Source organism: Lepus europaeus, chromosome 16 (genome assembly GCF_033115175.1).
Source record: "Lepus europaeus isolate LE1 chromosome 16, mLepTim1.pri, whole genome shotgun sequence".
NCBI classification, from domain to species: Eukaryota; Metazoa; Chordata; class Mammalia; order Lagomorpha; family Leporidae; genus Lepus; species Lepus europaeus.
Genome location: NC_084842.1, coordinates 71,711,483 through 71,733,241, shown reverse-complemented (window position 1 = coordinate 71,733,241; position 21,759 = coordinate 71,711,483). Strand labels below are relative to the sequence as shown.

The following is a 21,759-nucleotide window of genomic DNA, read 5'->3' as shown; positions in this document are numbered from 1 at the left end:
GGTCTCAGGCCAAACACGGAAGAGCTACAGGTGGGCTGGTTTTGGCCCCGGCACAGGTCCTGGTCTGGGGTGAGGGGGCCTGGAAACACTTCCTGGTACCCCTGAAGACACCCCAGCAGAAGCCCAGGGTCAATCAGCTTGTCTGAGGCTGGGGCCCCGTCTGACAGCTGGGAAGGACCTTGAGCCTGTGTGGACTAGGCCGACAGCTCCTGCTCTCCTCCCAGTGGGCGGCCCATCCCCGCAGGTCTCCGCACACGGTCGGTGTTCAGTCCCCCCCCCCCCCCCCGGCCAAAGGAAGCCCACCAGCTAACGCACACTGGGGGCTTTCCTGGGCCAGGCGCGGGGCTAGCCTGTGACATGGTTTATCTTATCCTAGAACGGGGATCTGTGAGAACAGAAGCCTCAACTGCCTCAACCACAGTGTCTGGCACATACTAAGAAATGCACAATATTAAAGACAGTGGCCCCTTGCTGTTCTTTTAATGGAGGTACAGGTGGGAGACTCTGTGTCATTCTGTCTTTCAAATGAATAAATCAAATTTAAATAAATAAATAATATTACTTTAAAAATATATACAATATGGGGCTGTCGCCTGCAGTGCCAGCATCCCATATGGGCGCTGGTTCGAGTCCCAGTTGTTCCACTTCCCATCCAGCTCCCTGCTAATGTGTCTGGGAAAGCATCAGAAGATGGCCCAAGTCCTTGGGCCCCTGCACCCACATGGGACACCCAGAAGAAGCTCCCGGCTCCTGGCTTCAGATCAGCCCAGCTTCTGCCATTGTAGCCATTTGGGGAGTGAGCCAGACCTCTCTCTCTCTGCTTCTGCCTCTGCCTCTCTGCAACTCTCCCTTTGAAATAAATAAATGTTTAAAAGATAGAGAATAAAACTTCCTAAAACTCTTTAATAGGCCAACGGGGCACCCTTGAAAGAATTTACGTTCAATGCAGTAATTCCATTCTTAGGCATCTACCTACATCTGTCAGCCCAAATGTTTCCAGACGCGCATTCCAGAGGCTCAGCACAGCCCGGGTTGGTCACAGACACTTGGAGAGATTCCTGTGACCGCCAACAGGGGAGGACGCATGGGGTGTTCTCACCAAGTCTAACATTCTTTCTAGAGGTACAAGTTCAGAATGGCGTTTCCAAAATGCTTTGGATCAGAAGGGTTTCAGGCGCCAGCTTTTGAAAAGGGGTATCTTGGGGACGGGATCCAAGCTGAAGGATGAAATGTATTTATGTTTCACAAACACCTTATATACATTGCCTGAAGGAAATTTTGTACATGATCGCTTGTGTGCCTACATTTCGACTGCCACCTGTCCCATAAGGTCAGCTGTAGAACTCTCCGCGTGTGGTGTCACGTCTGTTGCTCAGAACATCCTAGAATTTGCAGCATTTCCGAGTTCCAGTTTTTGGATTAGGGATGCCCAACCGGAGCCCACTGTGTCCCTGGCTGCCTCGGGGGGGCAGGCTGATGACCAGGGCCGGAAGCAAGGGTGCAGGAGAGTTTTATACTTTATACCTTTCTGTGCTGTTTATACTTTTCAAAACATGTGCTTGTATTCCTGGTTTGATCAAATAAAATTCGCAACTTCCCGTGACCACCTCGTCTTTCCTTCTCTGCACTCATGCACAGGCCAAGGAGCCTGTCCCCAGCACTTGTGCCTCCCAGGCTGACTCCTACTTTACATCCTCAATCTGCCTCGGCTCCTGCTGGCCAGTGCACCTCCCGGCCCAGGCCTCTCCCTGTTCCCTCCCCTGGCTCCCCCATGGCAGGTGTTCCCTCTCCAGTTGTCGCTCTCTGCGATTCCTGGAAGAACGCCATCCTCTGCTCTAACTCTGGGCCAGGCCATCTTACCACCTGCCACAACAAAGGACCACAAACTGAGCCGTGTGCTCTCTTACAGCTCTGGGGTCAGAAGCCCCAAACGGGTCCCGCCAGGCCCACACCTGGCCACGCTCTCAGGGAGGCTATGGGAGAAAATTCATTCTGGCCTCTCTCAGCTTCCGATGGCAGCTAGCATCCCCGGGTTTGCGGCCACGCCTCCCAGTCTCTGTCTCCATAACCACATTGCCTCCTCCTCGTCTTGTGTGCGTGCCAGATCTCCCTCCTGTAAGGATGTTTGTGGCTGCATTTGGGGCACACCTGGATAGTTCAGGTCACCTCTGCGTCTCAGGACGTATATAAATCCATTACACCTGCAGAGCGCCCTTGTCACGTCAGCCAATATTTATAGCTCCAGGGAACAGGACCTGGAATGTTCGGGGACTATTATTCAGCTTCCTAGTCCCTTTTCTGATTCTCTTATCTGCATCTGGTCCCTCGGAGTGGGCCTGCCCTGACGATTTGCTGTTTCTCTCCTTCTCACTCTCACTCATGAGCCATCTCATGACCCGAACCCCTGCCTCCAAGAACATCTTCCACACCTCTCTCTGGTTCCCCCTTCCTGTGGGAGGGACACATCCATGATTCCAGCTGCCAACTGGAAATGTGCTGGTGCTTTCTGGAAGGTAGAATTCCCCCAGCAGACACCTTCCTGCGTGTCGCTTCAGCACGGCCTCCTGGTCACGCGGCCTTCACCTCTGAAGCCATGTATTTCCTTTGCCTACTCACCCACTGCCAATGCTGCAGGTCCCTGTGTTGGACCTCGGGCAGGGGAGGGGGTTCCTACAAAGGGACCCTTACAAGAATGAGAGAGCAGAGGCTGTCTCTGTCATGTGAGACCATAAATGAGCAGGTGGTCATTTATGGCAAGAGCCCTGAGAGAGGGCTCTTGCCCGGTGCTGATTCTGCCAACACCTTGACCTTGGACTTGCCCGCTTCTAGAACTGTGAGAAGGAAAGGTTTGTTGTTTGAGGCTCCCGGTCCGGGGTGTTGCGTCACAGCAGCCTGAGCTGTTTCTTTGCCTGCTCTTCTCCTTCCCCCGATGCCAGTCACAGCTTGGGTGTTGCCGATGTCGAGGCACAGGTCCCCGGTCTTCAGCTGGCCATGACCTTCATGACATCACGGCAGCACCCAGAAAGCAAGTGCAAATCGTGCCTGATATCGCCAGCACCCAGACCCCAGCAGGTGACAAGAATGTGGTGACTAAGAAGTAAGTACGAATTTGTGAGGACTGCTTTTGTCATTTAGAAAGAGTACGCACACCGACAGACACAAAACCCTGAGTACATGGCTAGAGACTTTATTACATTACATATTCGTGTAATGTGAGAAATAGGTATGGCCTAAACGTCTTAACCGAAACGTAGCTTAGAATTTTTCCAATCTGTACCCATGTTATTACATCCGTGATCCTTCCTAGTTTTTATGATTACGAATAGTATGGGGTTTTAAGAATTTCTTTACGTAATCAAATAATTTGATAGGCTTTTTTCAATAGTTATTAGCCTCATCAAGTGTTCAAAGTCTTAAGAAACTTAAAAATGGCTGCATAGTTGATAATGTTTATTTGTATGTTTCCAAATAGCCAGGAGAAGAATCTGGAATGTTCTTAACACAAATAAATAATGTCTCGGGGGTGATGCATCCACCACTTGTCCAGACCCAATCCTTATGTACTGCATATATGTATTGAAATATCATGCTGGCCGGTGCCGTGGCTTAACAGGCTAATCCTCCGCCTTGCGGCGCCGGCACACTGGGTTCTAGTCCCGGTTGGGGCACCGGATTCTATCCCGGTTGCTCCTCTTCCAGTCCAGCTCTCTGCTGTGGCCCGGGAAGGCAGTGGAGGATGGCCCAAGTCCTTGGGCCCTGCACCCGCATGGGAGACCAGGAGAAGCACCTGGCTCCTGGCTTAGGATCAGCTCGATGCGCCAGCCGCAGCGGCCATTGGAGGGTAAACCAATGGCAAAAAGGAAGACCTTTCTCTCTGTCTCTCTCTCTCTCACTATCCACTCTGCCTGTCAAAAAAAAAAAAAAAAAAATCATGCTGTAGCCCACACATATGTACCCTTCTTATGTGTCAATTAAAATGTTAACAACTTTACATGGCTGAAGCCTGATTTAAAACAAAGGAAACCGAGAAACCCTCAGAGAGATGACATACTGACAGGAGATGGGCTGTAAGACTGACATCAACCTCCCCAAAGGAGGAGGTGAGTGGGCCTCCCCCAGCGACCGGCCACCTGATTTGGTCTTCACATCCAAGAGAGGACATCTTCCTCTCGGCCTCTCGGATCTCCAGGGACAAACTGTGGGCCAGACTTGCAAGCAGATCCACTTTACGCCTTCGCAAGCCGGGGTGTGGGGATGGGCAATGCCGGTGGCTTTCCTGTGAATTCAGTGGTTCTAAGAGTGTAGCCCATCACCTGAGCTCACAGTGCAAGCAGAGATGCACGAATGAGCGCATGAAGCCAGCCCAGAGTTTTTCAAAGTTCCCTACTCAGATCTGTGCAGCCAGGTTCCTCTGCCCCTGGTGTCTTGCTCTGCTCCAGCCTATTGGGAGAGGGGTCTTCCCTAAAGCTTGGTCCGTGGACCAAGCAGCATCAGGGGCTTGTTAGACAAGAAGAATCTGAGGCCCTCCCTACCCCAGAGCCACTGGCTCAGCACCTGCATCCCGGTGGGATCCCAGGCCGTATGGCTGCACCTTCCGGTCTGAGAAGCACTGAGCTTCAAGCAACAGTTCTCACAAGGCCTTCCCTAGCTCCACGACCGTCAGAGGCTGTCAGTGGCTGGAGGACAAACCCAAGCTTCCAAGCTGGCACGCGTGACCGCCTAGGACTCTCCCTTTCCACCGGCGTCCCAAGCCCTCTCCTTGTAGCGCCACATCCCAGCCATGCCCAGCCCTCCGCGGAGCCCCATGCTTGCACCAGTGCCTCTGCTGACTCCTCCATGGCCATCATTCCCAAAGAAGAACCTCAAGAATCGCCTTCCACCTCCTGCCTGTTGGATTGATATAAGTAGTATTCCCAGCTGTGAATTCCCACGAGGCTCTTTCTGGCCTCCTAGGAGACTCAGAGCCTTTTATCTGGCCCTCCTCCCATCAAACGACTACCCGGGACTATCTGAAGTATAAAATCCGGCCGAATTTTTAAACGGTGTCAGTGTTGATAGTGAGCGCTCATAACCAGCTAATTAAAATGTTTGACTCTATGGCCTGATACATGAATGCACAAATAAAGGACTACATTAGCACAATCTTTAAATCGCAGGCATTACTGGATGAAAGTAAGCCTGGAATCCATAGTAGTCATGGCAGGTTGCTACCCTCAAAGTGTGTACAAAGGAGTGGTGATTTCTAACTCCGCAAACATTTAGCCACCTCTAACGTAGCTCAGCGAACAGCCACGCACGGGTCAGCCTAACAAATGAACATTTTTAGAGTGGTTTTATAGAGAACACGGGCAACAGCGGGCCAGCGCCGGCGGGCTCCCAGCATCGTGGGGAGGCTTGATTCAAAAGGAAGAAATTTATGGTGCCTCCTGCAGCTAAATTTTTCACCCACATGAGATGAATAAACTCCTTCTGCAAATTACTCTTAGGAAATGACTTCTTCCAGGACACTTAACAGTGTATTCTGGTGCCCCAGAAAAATTAATTAACCTTACACATCACAATCTAACCCCTAAACCATTTGTGCTGTGTTTTTACCCTTGGTCAGGTTAATCTTCTCTACCTTAATTTACATCTAAGTGAGCGTGGTCTAAATTATACTGGGGCCTTTTGGTCACTGGTATTTTGCCTTGTGCCATTTCCGTGGGTGATATCCCACTCGTGTCCAATTGTGTGAATCTTTTTTAAGACACCAAAGCTCTGAGACTCCCAGGGAGAACGTTTTAACTCTTTTTTTTTGGGGGGGGGGGTTGGAGGCAGGGGCCCATGTGGCTTGTCATCACTGGATTAAAACACCACCACACTAAGGGAATGTAGGGCCAAGGCTGTCACTGACCTGCTCAGCCCTGTGGGACGCTGACTTTTACGGAGAAAGCCTAGGTTTGCAGAGCTGCGAGACCACCACGATACCACAGCCAGGCTCTGGGAGTGGATTACAGGTCAACAGCAGGAGGCATCAACCTGCTCTATCAAAGAGCATCCTCTAGCCGTGACCTGGGGACAAAAGTGACTGCAGATGCTGCTGTGGACTCTGGGTTACTCATTGGGACAGCAAATCCTCCTTAACTCTAAGATTCTGGAACCTTCACTCTTAATACTGGGCGAGTTTTATTTTTCCTTGAAGAACAGAGAGACAGCACTGCCATCTCCATAAATGATTTCTGAGCTAGCAAAGAACAGGAAAATATTATTACAAATAATAGTGACTGCTCTGGGCCGTTTGAGCAAGCAATGGGCATCATTAATACTTAATAACAATACACATACCAGTGAGGTGAGGCAGTCGATGGATGACACAAATGGAGTGGAAAGACAAAAGATGAAGAAGCAGTGTTGCTTGGCAGGACAGATTGCAAGACCCCCTAAAAACTGTGGCTCCCCCACCTTTGGCCACGAGGGGACACCGGTCTCTGTTCAGCTGCTGGGCTTCACCCTCCCGCGTATGCTCTGCCTTCAGTTGGCTTTCATCAGAGCTGCCACCGACTCGGGGCTGTCCTGATGCTGAGGGCGCTACATGAGTGCTTCCCTGTTCCCACCCAGCGCTGAGGGGACGAGGGACGAGGCTCGGGACAATGAGAGCTAATGATGGCGGTCTGGAAGCTATCGTTTTGAATCGGGCCATTACCAACGCCACCCTTGTCCAAATCAAGCCAGGCTCATGCTCCATGTCAGTGCAGCAGCCCCAGGCCCACCCCCAGGCTCAGGGAGCCCTGAGCACACAGGGCGGAGGGGCTTCATGGGAACAGGATGCTGATCTGGAAGGGGACAGGATGGGGGATGCCAGCAAGAGGTGACCACCAGCCAAGACGTGTTCCAAACTGCCCAGTGGGCGGTAGTAGGCTACAGGCCAGACTCACAAGCAGCCACGTGCTGTGGGCTGGAAAGACCCAGACTTGCTTCCTGGCCATGGTGAGGTCTCCAGAGTTGGGCATTCTCTCCAGGAATTCTTGGGGGCACCCTTCTTATCGAGATCCCACACACGTCCATGCTCTGGCTTCTATTCCTACCACGCCACACACTCTTTTTTTTTTAAATTTGTTTGTTTGAAAGTCAGAGTTATAGAGGGAGAGACAGGGATCGTCCATTATCTTGGCTGCAATGGCCAAGGCAGAGCCAGGCCAAAGCCAGGAGTCAGGAGCTTCATCTAGGTTTCCCATGAGCGTAGCAGGGGCCCAAGGACTTGGGTCATCCTCCGCTGTCTTCCTAGGCCCTGAGTAGGGTGCAGAATCGGAAGTGGAGCAGCTGGGACCCCAATTGGCACCCATATGGGATGCCAACATCAAAGATGGCAGCTTTACCCACTACAACAAAACACCAGCCCTCCACGCACTCTTGTCAGTGATTTGCACAGGTTTCAAACACAGCTGTTCAGGGACTGGCTTTGTGGTCCAGTGGGTTAAGCCACCTCCTGGGACAAAGCATCCTACACTGGAGCACTAGTTCAAGTCCCAGCTCCTCCACTTCTGATCCAGCTCCCTGATAATACGCCTAGAAAAGCAGCAGGAGATGGCCAAGTTCTTGGCTCCCTCTACCAATGTAGGAAACTTGGATGGATTTCATGGCTCCTGGCTTTGGCCTGGCCCAGCCCAGGCTGCTGTTGCCATTTGGGGAGTGAACCAACAGATAGAAGGACAATCTGTCCCCTACTCCCCCAACGCTGACTGATAGAAAAAGAAGCTGTAGCTCCATTCCACTGGCTCCTGGGCCACCTGCCATGTTCCAGGTGACTTCCCTGAGGTTGCCACCATCCTGTCCCCATTTTACAGGGAAGGAAACCAAGGCTGAATCAGGAGCCCACGTTCTTACATCCATGCTCCGTGTCAGTGCAGCAGCCCCAGGCCCACCCCCAGGCTCAGGGAGCCCTGAACACACACAAGGTGGAGGGGCTTCTTGGGAACAGGATGCTGATCTCGAAGGGGACAGGATGGGGGATGCCGGCAAGAGGTGACCACCAGCCAAGACATGGGGCTGACACAGGAACCCACGTTGCCCAATGCGTGAGCCCTCACTCTCAGCCTCTCCGTCACTGCACACACAGTGCAGGGGCCTGCACTCTTCAACCAGAACCTCCCCCAAAACACCGATGCCCGGAAGCAGTTGCAGGACAGGTGAGGTCACCATGGTGCCCCAGTGGCCGCAAAAGGGGAAGGGGCTGACTTCTGCCAGGCTGCACCTCTGAAGCAGGCATGGGCCGGGCAGAGAGGCGGATGCTCACCGTCCTTGGCGTTGGCCTTGCTCTGGGCGGGCGGCTCAAACTTCAGCAGCGGGGATCTCGCCCTCTGTCTGGTGGGAAGAGTAGGGTCGCCGAACAGTATGGTGTCCTTGCCCCCTGCGATGGAAAGGGAATGTTCTCTCATTAGCGGGCTTGGGTTACATGGACCCCATGCCATTCACGGCCGCGCGGGAATGTGGGACCACCTTCTGCCACAGGGAAGCAGGAGGGCAATGGCCAGCAGGCCCTTTCTGCAGCGTGAGGCCAGGGCAGTGAGGCCCAGCGCCAGCTGCTCCGGGGCGGCTGCCCACCCCCAAAGGGGCCGGAAAGTGAGTGGCTGTGATCTGGGTAAGATGATAACAGTACAGGAGCATGGTCTTAGGAGGGTAGGCTCTGGGGCCACAATACAGTGTCTTTGCGCAGGGCTCCACCCCTTGCTAGCAGGGTGATCTCAGGTGAACCACCTGACCTCTATGGGCCTCAGATCTCTCACCTCAATGGCAGCTACCTTGTTACGTGGTCAAAGGGACAAAACGAACTGATTCAAATACGGTGCATACGCACTGAGCCAACACTCACAACACGCCACCTGCTGAAATGATTCTAATGTTGGCTGCCATACACGCTACATCGAATTTAACTCCACTTTGTCATTTATATTGCACTAGTCTGCTGTAAGGCAGGGAGTGTCCAAGTCCCCAGATTCTCAAAGCTGAACTTTTACTTTGCACCAGCCAAACTCTTGTACCCATTAGGATGAGCTCCCTAAGCGGACAGGGAAGTTGGGAGGGAATAGGAGGAAGAAGAGATGAGCATTTCAACTCTGTCTTAGAGGCTGTGGCAACTTACAGAGGTGAGGAGCAGGGAGTGAAACAGGAGCCAGACGGACCCGGACACACAACCCAGGGTCACACAGGGACGCTGTGGACATGGACACACAACCCAGGGACACACAGGGATGCTGTGGACATGGACACACAACCCAGGGATACACTGGGACGCTGCCCCCGGGGTCGGCAGGGCACAACAAGCAGAACTTGATCCCACCCTTAGGCCTGCGAGGCCTGCGACTCTCTCAGTGGGAGCCATCATCTGTCATCCCCAAAACAAAACCCTCAGGGGCCATAAGCCCAGCCCATATCCAGGCCTTCCTGTCTTGTCTGTTTTAGCATGTAGACTGCTTTTATGTTTTACTGCAGAATAATTTTACATTCAAAACAAAAATCGGAAGGTAGTAATACAAGGAGTTCCCATCCACCCTTCTCCCCATTATATAAAATTATTTAAATTTCAGCTCCCACATGTAAGGGAGAACAGGAGCTATTTGCCTTTCCGTGTCTGGCTTATTTTGCTCAATATGATGTCCTCTGGTTCCATCCATTTTGTTGCAAATGACAGGATTTCATTCTTTTCATGGCTGAATAATATTCCAGTGTGTGTGTGTGTGTGTACCACATTCTTTATCCATTCATCTGATGATGGACACCTTGTTGATTCCATAATTTGCCCATTGTGAACAGCGCTGCTATAAACACGGTGGAGCAGGTATCTCTTTGCTACAGTGAGTTCCTGTCTTTGGGGTTTATACCTAGTACTGGAATTGCTGGATCATAAGGCAGTTCCATTTCCAGTTTTTAAAGAAATTTCCATACTGTTTTCCATGCAGCTTTACTAATTTGCATTCCTGTCTACAGTGTATATGAGTTCCCCTTTCTCCACATCGTTGCCGGTATTTGTTACTCTGTTTTTTGGATAAGTCATTCTAACAGGAGTGAGGTGATACCTCCTTGTGGTTTTGACTTGAAGTTGCCTAATAACTACTGATATTGAGCATTTTTTCGTATATCTGCTGGCCACTTGTATTCCTTCTCTTGAGAACTGTCCAAGTCCTTTGCCCGTTTCTTAACTGGATTGGCTAACTTTTTATTGAGGAGTTTTCTGAGTTGCTTATATTTTCTGGATATCAATCTTGTGTTGGATAAGTAGCTTGCAAATATATTCTCCCATTCTGCCGGCTGTCTCTTCACACAATTGATTGCTTCCGTGATGGGCAGCTGTTTGAGTTTGAACAAGATCCTTTCTCAATCCGTGAGCGGCCACGTCACCAACTGTCTCTGGGGCTCACGTCAGAGGCTCTTCTTGGTCTGGGGTTCAGCAGGGCACAGAGCGGCATTTGTGGAAAGATGTCTACTCCTTGTTTGAACAGGTGGATCTTATACTTCTAGGTTCCTCCTACTGGTCTTCCTATTAGGCCATGTCTTATCTACTTAATTTCCAAGGCTGTGGTAGATGGTTTGGCACATGGTAAGAACTTAATAAATGTCTGGACAAAGGGCTGATACATTCTTGGGGATCTGGATGTCTGGGGGGGGGGTGCTTGCTGCTACCTTGAGGTGCTTGCTCCCTGGGACAGAGCTTGCTACTGGCAGCCACAGCCTCTGTTTTCTCTGCTATCTGACAGTGATCCCAGAAGAGTACAACCTGATAGGAGCTGACCCTAAAATTTTGTACCAGCAAGCTATTATCTCAGAGAGAAATCTTCGGGGCCCCAGTCTGAGACGGTTTCCCAAAGAGAATTGTTGTTGATCAACAGCTCAGGCTGTTGCCATGAGCCTCGCAGAGTGAAGTCAACACAATCAGGCCTCCCTCTGTGCTGTGAATGTAGCACCTGGAAACACCTCGATGCATTAATGTTGACAAGGCTTTGGCTGCCACGAATCCATAGCATAAATAAATGTATTTGAGAGGTAAGGAGACAGAGACAGAAAAAGAGACACAAAGAGAGCTCCCATCTACTCGTTCACTCCACAAATACCAGCCACAGACAGGGTTTGGCCAGGGCCAAAGCTGGGAGCTGGGAATGCAGTCACGGTCTCCCATGGGGGTGGCATTACTGCTCTTGTCAGGGTCTGCATTAGAAGGAAATTGGGGACAGGAGTCAGAGCCAGGTGTTGAACTGTGAAGTAGGACATGGGCATCTTAACCATCAGGCCACTGCCATGGTGATTTTTTTTTTTTAAATTTTTTTTTTTTTGCGTTTTTCCACTGACTGACTACAGGATGTAGACAGGACTGAATTTCTTGACCCATCTCTCCCTAGCAGGTGGGCCCTGAGACACCAGTAAGATTCACACTCTGCTGCTCTGTGTTCCAGCAGCCTTCTCCGTCCCCTCTGCCTCAGTGGCCAAGGAGTCAGCATTGTGGGGAGAGGCGGGAGCTGGCTGCAGCCGAGGGCCTGGGGCAACCTCAGAGAGGCCGTCAGCCCTTCCTGTCACAAGGATTCTTTAGGGTGGACTGTCTCCTTGGCCCTGCCCAACCACAGGGTCAGCATGCATTCCACATGAGCTCCTCAGAATCACTGGTCACCAACATCCTTAAACCACTCCGGAAATCCAGCACGCAGAGAAGCGAAACAGAAGCCACACTTCATTCACACCCACTCAAGCTGGGGGTTGGGGGAGAGAGAGAGAGAAGCTTCCCCAAACACATTCCCATCATATGGAGAAAGGCCAATTTTGGCCATTGTGTGCACGTGTGTGTGTGTGTGTGTGTGAAAGAGAAAGAGAGAGAGAGAGAGAGAGAGAGAGAAATGGTGGAAGGATTCTGAAACCATCCTTAGAAAGCTCTCAGTTCTACTATTTTCATCTAAGTCCCTATTCCATCTGAGCTGGCAACCCTGAGCTCAGATCTGATGGTCGGCTGTCTGTACTTCCATTTGATCAGAATGGGTATGGGAGGGAGGGGAACACACTATAATCAAACTACAGCTGATGTCAGAGGCCACACAAGGGCCCTCATGTCCCACTGCTGTTTGCATTTCTGGGAGTTCTCCTTATTCCTTATGACACAAAATTCCTCATCGCCCTCTCCAAAATGTACCAAGTACTTTCAAGCCACACATTTTCCTCTTCAGGCTGATGTGTGGAGTGGAGAGAGAAGGAAAATGAAAAGCTCAAAGAACCAGGCTCTGCTCTTGCCAGATTTTTTCCCTCTGGCTTTCAGTGTTTCTTTTCAGAGCGTAAGCATGTCCAGGAACCTCCCAGGACAAGGTAAGCACTGTTCTCCAAATAGAGGTGGCAGAACACAGAGTGTGTGTGGCCAGGGTGGGGTGTGTGGTCACTCCTTCCCACGGAGCGTGGTCAACAGGACCTGCCCTCCGGCTTCCTGGAAATGGCTCCACACCTTTCCCAGCCACTGGCACAGCTGGGAATTGGTACTTTCCTATCCTTCTGCGGGCTGTGTCATTTGTCAAACATGTCTGCATCCCAGTGAGTTCACCAACTGGCCTCCGCTCTAGCAAACAGCTCTGCAGTGTTGACCCAGAGACACACGAGAAGGAAGAGGAGAGTCAGAGAAAATTCAGAGCAAGCTCCAAGCCATGCCTTGTGGTCGTGAGGGGTGGGCTCCTCCACCACTGCCCTTCAGGGTCTCACAAGAGCTCGTTCTGGTTCTGGATTCTTCCTCTCCAATCCAGCTTGCTTTGTGAACTCGTCTCCAGCTTACCCACCGACACAGTCCTCTCTTGGCTGAATAGCAGTTACCCAGTCCTGAAAGGAAGATCTGAAACCTTTCAGATACCTTCCTTAGGTATCATAACTCCAGAGCTTCTGTTTCCTTATCGAAGATGAGGGGATATGAGCAGATAAGGAAAGGGGAAAATGTTTTCTCTCTCATTTCTCACCAAGTCATTGTGAGGGGAAAAAAATCAAAACTCCAGTACATGCACAGAACTGGCAAGCTGACTCTCCCAAGTTAGCTTTGAATAGGTGGAGGTATCCACCTGGAAACCCATGAGAAAGATGATTCTGAGGGCTGCTTCTGAGATCATCGGAAAAGAACAATGTGATCGATTGGCAATGTCTGCCATTGGCATGAGAATGGGTGTTGTGCAACATCCACCAAGTATTTGCTGCCCTTGAACTTTTTTGCTCTCCACTGTCCTTTTAGTGGAGTATCTGATGACTCATCCTATTATTCTTTCACATACTTAAGTCTTTATCACTCTTTCAGCACTGAATCATGTACCAGTTCGTGCTTTTCTCTCATGCTTGATGTGTATGCCTCGTGCTTCCCTAACTGGGCTGTAGACTCTTGGACTGGGGAAAGGGCGCATCTGGAACACCCAGTATAGCACTGAATCCACAAAGTTGATGCGCCAGAAAGGTATCAGCACGGTGAAGGGCTGTGTATTGGAGGAGATTCGATTGCTTCTGGATGCCGGTAGATGGAGATACCAGCAGTCGGCTGAACACATGGCAACTCCTACTTGGGGACAGGAAGAGGAAGAGGATGGGGGCACTGCCTCCTGCTCCACCATTCAGGAGGCTGAATGGAGACACATGACAGACAGTGAGCAGACAGAAGGGACTGGTGGGGTTCACAAGGGACACTCTGGCATCCCCACCCCACCCCGGGTTGGACGCCTCAGGCTTCCTCACTAGACAAGGGCAAGGCTGCTGCTGTTACGTAGAGGGGCTCAGACTGGGGATGACTCCTCTTGGTATCTAGGTGGACGCCAGACACAGAACGCACACGGCCAGGGCATCAGATGCATTCAGCTGGCTCCTCGAAGCTAATTTTACCCTCTAGTATTTGCTCTGCACCAACTGAATTCTCTATTTCAATCGACTATTCCAGCCAGAAAAGTACAAGGAGACATAGATCACGTCTTTCTACTTATTGGCATCACTGATGATAGCCACAGAGACAGATCTTTCAAATGGAACGTAATGGAACGTAACGGAACGTACTCCCGAATCCTATGGACACATTGTAGCTCAGGCCTTCCGGCAGCACAAGGAAGGAAAACAGCAGGGTTAGTGCACAAAGTCTTCTCTCATTTAACAACACCAGAGAAAATTCTCAGCGTTTGCCCCCCTATAAAGCTTCCGACTCTTAATTTAAATTGTAGAAATGAAACACTGAGAAATTTCACCAAGTCATTGTGAGGGAGGAAAAAAAAATCAAAACTCTAGTACATGCACAGAGCTGGCAATCTGACTGTACAAATACATGATAAATTCACCCGACTGTGTTGAAATGCGAGGCAATAAAAGGAAGGCCTTCATAAAAGATGAGGTTTTCACAGCATCAAAAGGATCTTGGGCAAAAGGGATCATTCAAATCCCCAGGATGGCACTCGCCACTAATTAGTTCTGTCAGGTCTTTGACATCCAGTTCAAGGAATCGCTGCGAAAAACTCCAATTGATGAAACACACTTGCGGCCCACGGAAAGCAGCTATTCCAATTTACACTGAAGAACACTTGTTGTTGTCCACCTGCCCGTGGCTACTGTCATTTATCATACAACACAGTGAAGCAGCCCGAACGACGCAGGGGAGAGGAGGCTGGTGGTGCAGAATGGCCACGAAACCAAAACTACACTTAGGGAGCTGCCTCCCGGGAACGAGCAGCTGGTAGAAATGCTCCCAGCGTGTTTCTGAGGAGTGGGAAAAGGGCAACAGCTGACGGGGGTCTCACGAAAGAGGTATTTTACCAAGATAACCTGGGTGAACAGATTGACAGCGAACCATCAGACATCCCTCATAACCAAGAGAGAAATCTCCTTAGGAAATTTTGATTCTCAAACTATGTAAAAATGGGACGGGGAAGGCAGGAGCAGGTGGTTGGGAAGTACATTTGGGTTAGACAAATTGTAGGTTCTTATATCCATTTTTAGTACTGGTGATTAAGTGGGACAAATCTTTGTACCTTCTTACACTCAGTGTTAGGACTGATGATTAAATCGCACAAATCTTTGTATGTTCACACACATTCGTCTGTAGGAGTGATGATTACATGGTGAGAACCTTTATAAGATACCGACAGATAAATAAATGAAAAATTCACTACGTTCACAAATGCTAAAAAATATATAGATAGACGCAATGGCAATTTCAGAGTTTAGGTTAGCAAAAATGCCACAGATGAGAACTCGAACATTCATTGTCTTTTTCTGGTTTCTCTCGCCTTCCCCTGCAAATGATGGTTTCTAAGTTTGAAATATTTGTAGATTTTTCAGAACTGATCTTCAAATAAAGGGACATGGAAAAGGCAGACTCTTCTTTGCCCATTATCACAGAGTTTACTTTTTCCAAAAGACAGTTTTCATGAAGTTCTGCTTACCTGGGAGACTCCACAAACCAGAAACTTCCAGGGTTCTTAATTTTTTCTCCAACTCAGCCACCCGATTCCCTAGGATTCTGGAAAAGAGGAGATGATGACAACAGATTAACAAGTATCTTGTCACTCAGTGACTACCGGGAAATCCAGTAGTGTCTAAATAGAGAAGCTTTTTGGATTTGAAATATAAGCTAAAATGTTAAAAATGGAGCATTTGAGTTTTTTAAATCACTATATACTCTATCGAAATCACATATGAAAATAGAAACTCAGGCCAGGATTGTGGTGTAGTAGGTAAAGCCGCGACCTGTGACCCCGACATCCCACATGGGTGCTGGTCTGAGTCCTGGCTGCTGCACTTCCCATTCGGCTCCTTGCTAATGGCCTGGGAAAAGCACTGGAGGATGGCCTAAATGCGTGGGCCCCTGTTACTCATGTGGGAGACCTGGAAGAAGCTGCTGGCTCCTAGCCCATCCCCGGCTGTTGTGGCTACCTGAGGGGTGAACCAGTGGATGGAAGATCTCTCTCACTCTCTCTCTCTCTCTCTCAGTCTCTCCCTTTCTCTCTCTGAAACTCTAACTTTCAAATAAATAAACATAAAAGAATAGAAATTAAAGTGAATGAATCAAAATATTAAAATGCCATTCAAGTGAGTCATCTGCCTCAAAGTGGTTTACTTTGGGAAGCTAAACAATTATCTATCACTGCCCAAAACATCATATGGAATCTCTACTTGGAAAGCACTCTTTGCAAACCATGATTACCCATAGTGCCCTGACCTTGATTTTGAGACTGTATCTGATTTTTGGAAACAGCCAAATGAGATCAGTGGACTTGCCTGGAAGTGTTGCTTTGAGCCAATAAAACAACTGGGACCCGCCTTCCTAGACTCAACCTACATCTCACTCATGTCCATATCCTTGATATCTAGCCTGTTACATGGCAGGTGTTTAATGAGTACATTAAGTTATAAATTGTAATTGAATACGACCGAATAAAAGCTTTTCTCTGTGACTTGTAGCTACCTATGGAAAAGAAAGCAGGTGTTTCAAGGGTCTTCAGCAACTGCAGAAGCACTGGATGATGACTCCAAGGTGGGCGCCCTGGGATACGGAAGCTTGGGAAGGAGCATTTGAGGAGATGGCACTGACCACTTGGAGGCCGCACGTTGTCTTACGTGCGTGCAGAGGTGTAACCGTGGACACATGCTCTCCTTCACTCTAGACTAAATTAAATATGCTGGCGAAAGGATTTGATAGTCATCTGAAACTTCAGTTTCCACTGGCTGGGCACGTGAAAAACCAGTCTTTATTTTCTTTGGGGGGATTTTCTTGGCACTGCTGTGCTCAAAGGGTGTGGAAATCACCTTAATAGCACACTTACCATGCCTTCCACAGGGTAAGTCAGAACACCAGGATTGCCCCCCCCCCTGTATTCCAGAGATAGCTGCGCACACCCACATACATCCAGAGGCATGAATATGTATGGATCTGCACATATGTGAGGCTCCGCGTCTCCCTACTTTTACCTGAGTTGACTTGCAGCATCTTCATTAATATTCTCTTGGAGTTCACAGCAAACTCTGTCCCTACTCCATGTGGTTTTCTCCCCCTAGGTGCTGAGAGCTTCGCTTTGCTTCTGAAGTCTTAACATTCTGCAGTGTCTGTATCCATGACTTTCCACTTTCGCTCGGTTTGTTGGTCCTGTTTGGCTTCCATGCCCCTGACCCTTCAACAGACACTATAGCTCCTAATCTTGCTTTCACACCTCCTGATCCAAGCTCCCTTTTCACCAGCTGACGGGCTTGAGATGCAATCACATCACTGTTCAAGCTCACGCCTGTTTCTGAACGAAATCAGATCATCCGTGTACGGCTGCTCTGGAAACAAAAGGCTCAACTCTAGTGTGAATGCACCGAGCCGGCTGGGCAACCTTTGGAGGCGTGGCACACAGGCATTTGGGGGTTGCTGGGAAACACAGCCATTGCTCTAGAGATGGAAAGAAATGAACTTACTGCTGATCCCAACAATCGACTTCCTGGGTGCCTGCCTACACCTGTCCGTGGAGGCTGCTTTCTTTGGCCTGATACCAGCAGGCCGTGTGGGGCTGGAGGTGATAAAGCGGACCCAGAGAAAGTCTGGTGGTCGTAATAATAACAACGCCACCAGCAACAGCAGCAGCAGCTGTCCTTCTGTGAACAGCAGCTCCTCTTTCTGGAGTCCTCCGGAGTCAGGGCCCCTGCTGAACCCTAGCGGCTTTACAACGTCCCATCTAACCCAAGACCATGACATTCTCACCCTCCTTTCACACAGGTCGACCACGGTGAACAGAGGGTTCAGCAGATTGCCTAAGGACACACCATTCACCTCAAAGCTCTGTTTTTCCCTCACCCCCTTGGATCTCACCCACCATACCCTGTCTTCCAGTAGGATCTCACCCACCATACCCTGTCTTCCCAGTAGGAAAGAAAGGCGCGGGGTGATGGGTGTCAACTTGGCCAAAACCACATGCTGGATTCAATTAGTTGTGGGTCTGGATTTGAACCCAGGCCTCCATCTGCCTCCAAAGTGCATGCTGTTAACCATCATCCCCCAGTAGCCCTTGATAAATGAGACTTCTTGTAACCCTTCTCAGGCCTTCCCTGAAGTCAGGATGAGGCCACAGTGGACTTACAAAGAGACCCCAAGATGCTCCATGCGCTTTGCGTTCATTGACGAGAGCAGGGGCCACCTCACCTGGTGGGGAGGCCGCCCAGGGAGAGGAGAGGCGCTACCTGGGACTCAGCGGCCGGCAGCACTCATGCAGGGAGGGGGAAGGTGTAGGAACAGCGCCCCTTCCATCGGTTTGACCAATTCAACCACCAACCCTGACATCCACCCCTGCCGAAAGGCTGTGGGGCATAAGGAAGAGAAGCTGCCCCGTCTCTGTCTTTTCCAAAATGCCTTTATTGGTTGCATTTATTTGAGAGGCAGGGTGGGGTGGTGGGGTGGGTAGGAGCTATCTCATTTGCTGTTTCTCCCCCACAAATGCCCACAACGACCAGGGCTGGGCTGGAGTCAAAGCTAAGAGGCAGGTACTCATGCCAGTTTCCCACAAGGGTGGCAGAAGCCCAGCTACTGGGGCCACGTCCCTGGGCCTGCATTAGCAAGAAGCTGGAGGTGGGCGTGGAGCAGGGCCTTAAACCCAGGCGCTGTGGTACCAGATGTGGGTGTTTAATCGGCACCTTAACCGCTAGGCCAACTGCCTCCCCCTGTCCCCGCCTTCGAGGGCCTCAGAGTCTGGTAGGGGACAGAGAACCATGAGTCTCTGTGAGCGCTGCACACCCCTCCCCAGTCCTTCATAACCACTGACCAGGGAGCCCTCCCTCCTAGGTAAAGAACTGAGACTCAGGGAGGCCCCTAACCTACCCAGGCTCCAGACAAAAGTAACCCTGAAGATGAACGCACAGACTGGCAGGACCCGGATCAATGATGACGACGCCACACTGAGAGGGCGCAGACCTTGCGGCGTCGGCAATGAGGTGGTGTGGCAGGGTTTGAAGAGGAAAGATGCAGTTCAGGAACAGTGTTCTTGGCGTGGAGGTGAGAATGGGAGGGGTAAGAGTGGAAACAGAACGAGCAGCAAGGAGGGTGAGTAGCATGCAGGTGGGTGATGACGGTGGCCTGGAGGGCTGGGGTGCTCATGGGGGAGTTCATGGGATAGCTGGGGTGGCCGTGCGGGAGCAGGCAAAGACCCGAGAGGGCAGGCTGGGACGGTGCTCTGAGCTTCAGCAGTGAGGGAAGTCAGGACAGGGCACAGGGAGACCTCCTAAAGGAGGCAATGGGGGCACGTGGGGGCCAGGGCCACCGGGCCACAGAGGCCAAGGGAAGTTCCATGTGCAAACGGGGATCCACATCATCTTAGTCTAGAATGGGGCCATGGATGGGCGTGGAGAAGAGGCTGCTCAGGAGGTGTGTCTGACCCTTGAGAGAAAGAGAGGGAGGGAGGGAGGAAGGGAGGGAGGGAGAGGGAGAGGGAGAGGGAAAGATGTTTCAAGACCCAGGAGAGATAAAACCCAAAATCCTGGAGACCAGGTTGACAGCAAAGCAGACTGTGAGAAAGGGGAATAGAGACACAGCCTCAATAGTGTAGCTGAGAGGATAGGAGACAACTCTGGCAGTCACTGGAGCATGTACAGGTTTGACTGTGTGTGTGCGTGCGTGTGTGTGTATATATGTGTGTGTGTAGGTAGACACGGGATATTTTTAACTAAAGCTTCTATTTAGCTTCAGATTGTTTGAGGAGAGGGGGCATATCAGCTTATGTCCACTTGGCAGCCTAGAAAACTCTAGAGATGGACTCTCCAACAGGGGATTCCGACGACAAGGACATCAGTGAGGTCAGGGTTAGGAAACTCCAAAGACAAAACTGACCCAGCGAGTGGCCACAACTGCACCTGCTCTCTGGACCCTACAGAGAGCAGGGATGCCCGAGTGAGGGGCCTTGAGGAAAGCCTGGCCTAGAGGCCAAGCAGAGGGCTGTTGCTCTCCATCGCCGTGGACGGCCTTGCCCCTACTCCCACCCTTCATTTGAATCTCTGCTCTCACCCATGACACCCTGTGCTGCTACACAAGATCCTGAACTTCCAAGTTCAGTCACCATTGGCTGGGAAAGGGCAAAGGAAATTGTTTGAGACACAGCAGGAGGGTAGCAAAAGGCCAATATGTTCTCTTATGTTTTTTTAAGGTCTATTATTTATTTGAAAAGCAAAGTTACAGAGAGAGAGAGAGAGCGAGAGATCTTTCATGTACTGGTTCCCTCCCCAAATGGTTGCAAACAGACAGGCCTGGGCGAGGCAGAAGCCACGAGCCAGGAACTCCATCTGGGTTTCCAACTCAGCTGGCAGGGGCCCAAACACTTGAGCCATTCCCTTCTGCCTCCCAGAAAGCCGTACGGGAGGCAGAGCAGCTGGGACTGGCACCAGCACTCTGATGTGAGAGTTAAGTGGCAGCTTAACTCCCTGTGCACAGTGCTGGTCTGCGCCCTTGTTTGTTGCCACCGCTGCTGTCCCCACCCCTGCAGGGTCGGAAGGACCGGAGGCAGCGGGGTGCTCACTGAAACATTCACTTAACTGCCTCTCCTACTCACACTTGGCCACCAGGCTGTAGACAGACGCACCTTGTTCCTTCCTCAGCAGCAACCAGACAACCGCCCACTTTGGCGAGAGGACCTCCAAGCACACTGCCTAGGACCTGAACGTTGCTCAAAACGCACAGTCCTAGGTCATCAAATCTTCCAGATGGCTCCCCTTGGGCTTTCTCATGGAGGGGAGCTGTCAGGCAGTGGGCGGCCAGCAGGGGGAGCACCTGCTTACAGATCGAATCCCTGTCTTCTAGTGTATAGACTCCGCCCACACAAAGCTCTATTATTTCATGTACACAACTAAACTACGGGGGTAACTGCAAACAGATCCAATTCACATTCCATTCTCAGCCCTCGTCCCATTTATAGCATAATTAGTTTCCTTACACACGCACCATACATTAAATACGCATTGGAAGTATGTAACGAAAGACTTCCTTGGAGTTAAAACTGGCACATTAGGTACCCAAGGTATAGGTACAAACCATCTCGAAGACTTGTTGTCACAAGAGGGAAAAAGCAAGGTGCAGGACAGTGAGAAAACAATCTTTGTGGGGGGGATAAATATTAACTGCCATGAGATGGATATATACATACATAAATAGGAGAATATGTGCATGTGTGTATATAAATAAATATGAGAGTGCTTCAAAAAGTTCATGGACATGTAGATCAGGGAAAATCTATACATGGATTCCAAGCAAAAAGAGCTTATCTTTTAATTCCATTTTTCCACGAACTCTTATGATATCCTCTTGTATTCTGCAAGGAAAGACACACAGGCAATGAGGAAGGGCTGTTGCCCCAGGAAAGGAACTTGGATGGTGAGGAGAGAGGTTTGCACATGCGTTGCTGTTTAGTCTTTTAGGTTTTGAACCACAGGATGGCTCAGCAATTATTTAAACACAAAAGTTAAGCATGACAACAAAAAGAAACAAGGCCAAACACAAACAAGCCTCTTTTCAATACAGGGCCTGATTGCTTAGAACCTTGGGAAGGTGTGACCTGCAGAGGAGGGGCGGATTGACAGCCCTCTGGCTGCAGTGGGGACCCAGCCCGGCTCTGCAGAGGAGGCTGGTGGCTGGTGCCCAGACCTGGAGTTGGCAGGTGGGCAAGGTGGTGCCTGGGTGTGGGTGGGGCGGGGGGCCAGAGTCTGAGGATGGAGCCAATGAGGAAGACAGGAGCCAGTAGGAGAGGTGCTGAAGACCCACGGCAACATATTATAACATAGTATAATACATACAAT

General features: G+C 50.4%; 1 protein-coding gene across 1 annotated transcript in view; it reads right to left on the bottom strand.

Annotated features, from left to right (window-relative positions):
* The window catches only part of CCDC149 (coiled-coil domain containing 149), an 89,861-nt gene that overhangs the window by 1,216 nt on the left and 66,886 nt on the right, over positions 1-21,759 (bottom strand). Inside the window, exons 10-11 of the mRNA XM_062212945.1 lie at positions 15,396-15,472; positions 8,273-8,386 (exon numbers count right to left, since the gene is read on the bottom strand). Coding sequence (XP_062068929.1) covers positions 8,273-8,386; positions 15,396-15,472 — 191 coding nt within the window. The remainder of the gene's footprint in view (positions 1-8,272; positions 8,387-15,395; positions 15,473-21,759) is intronic.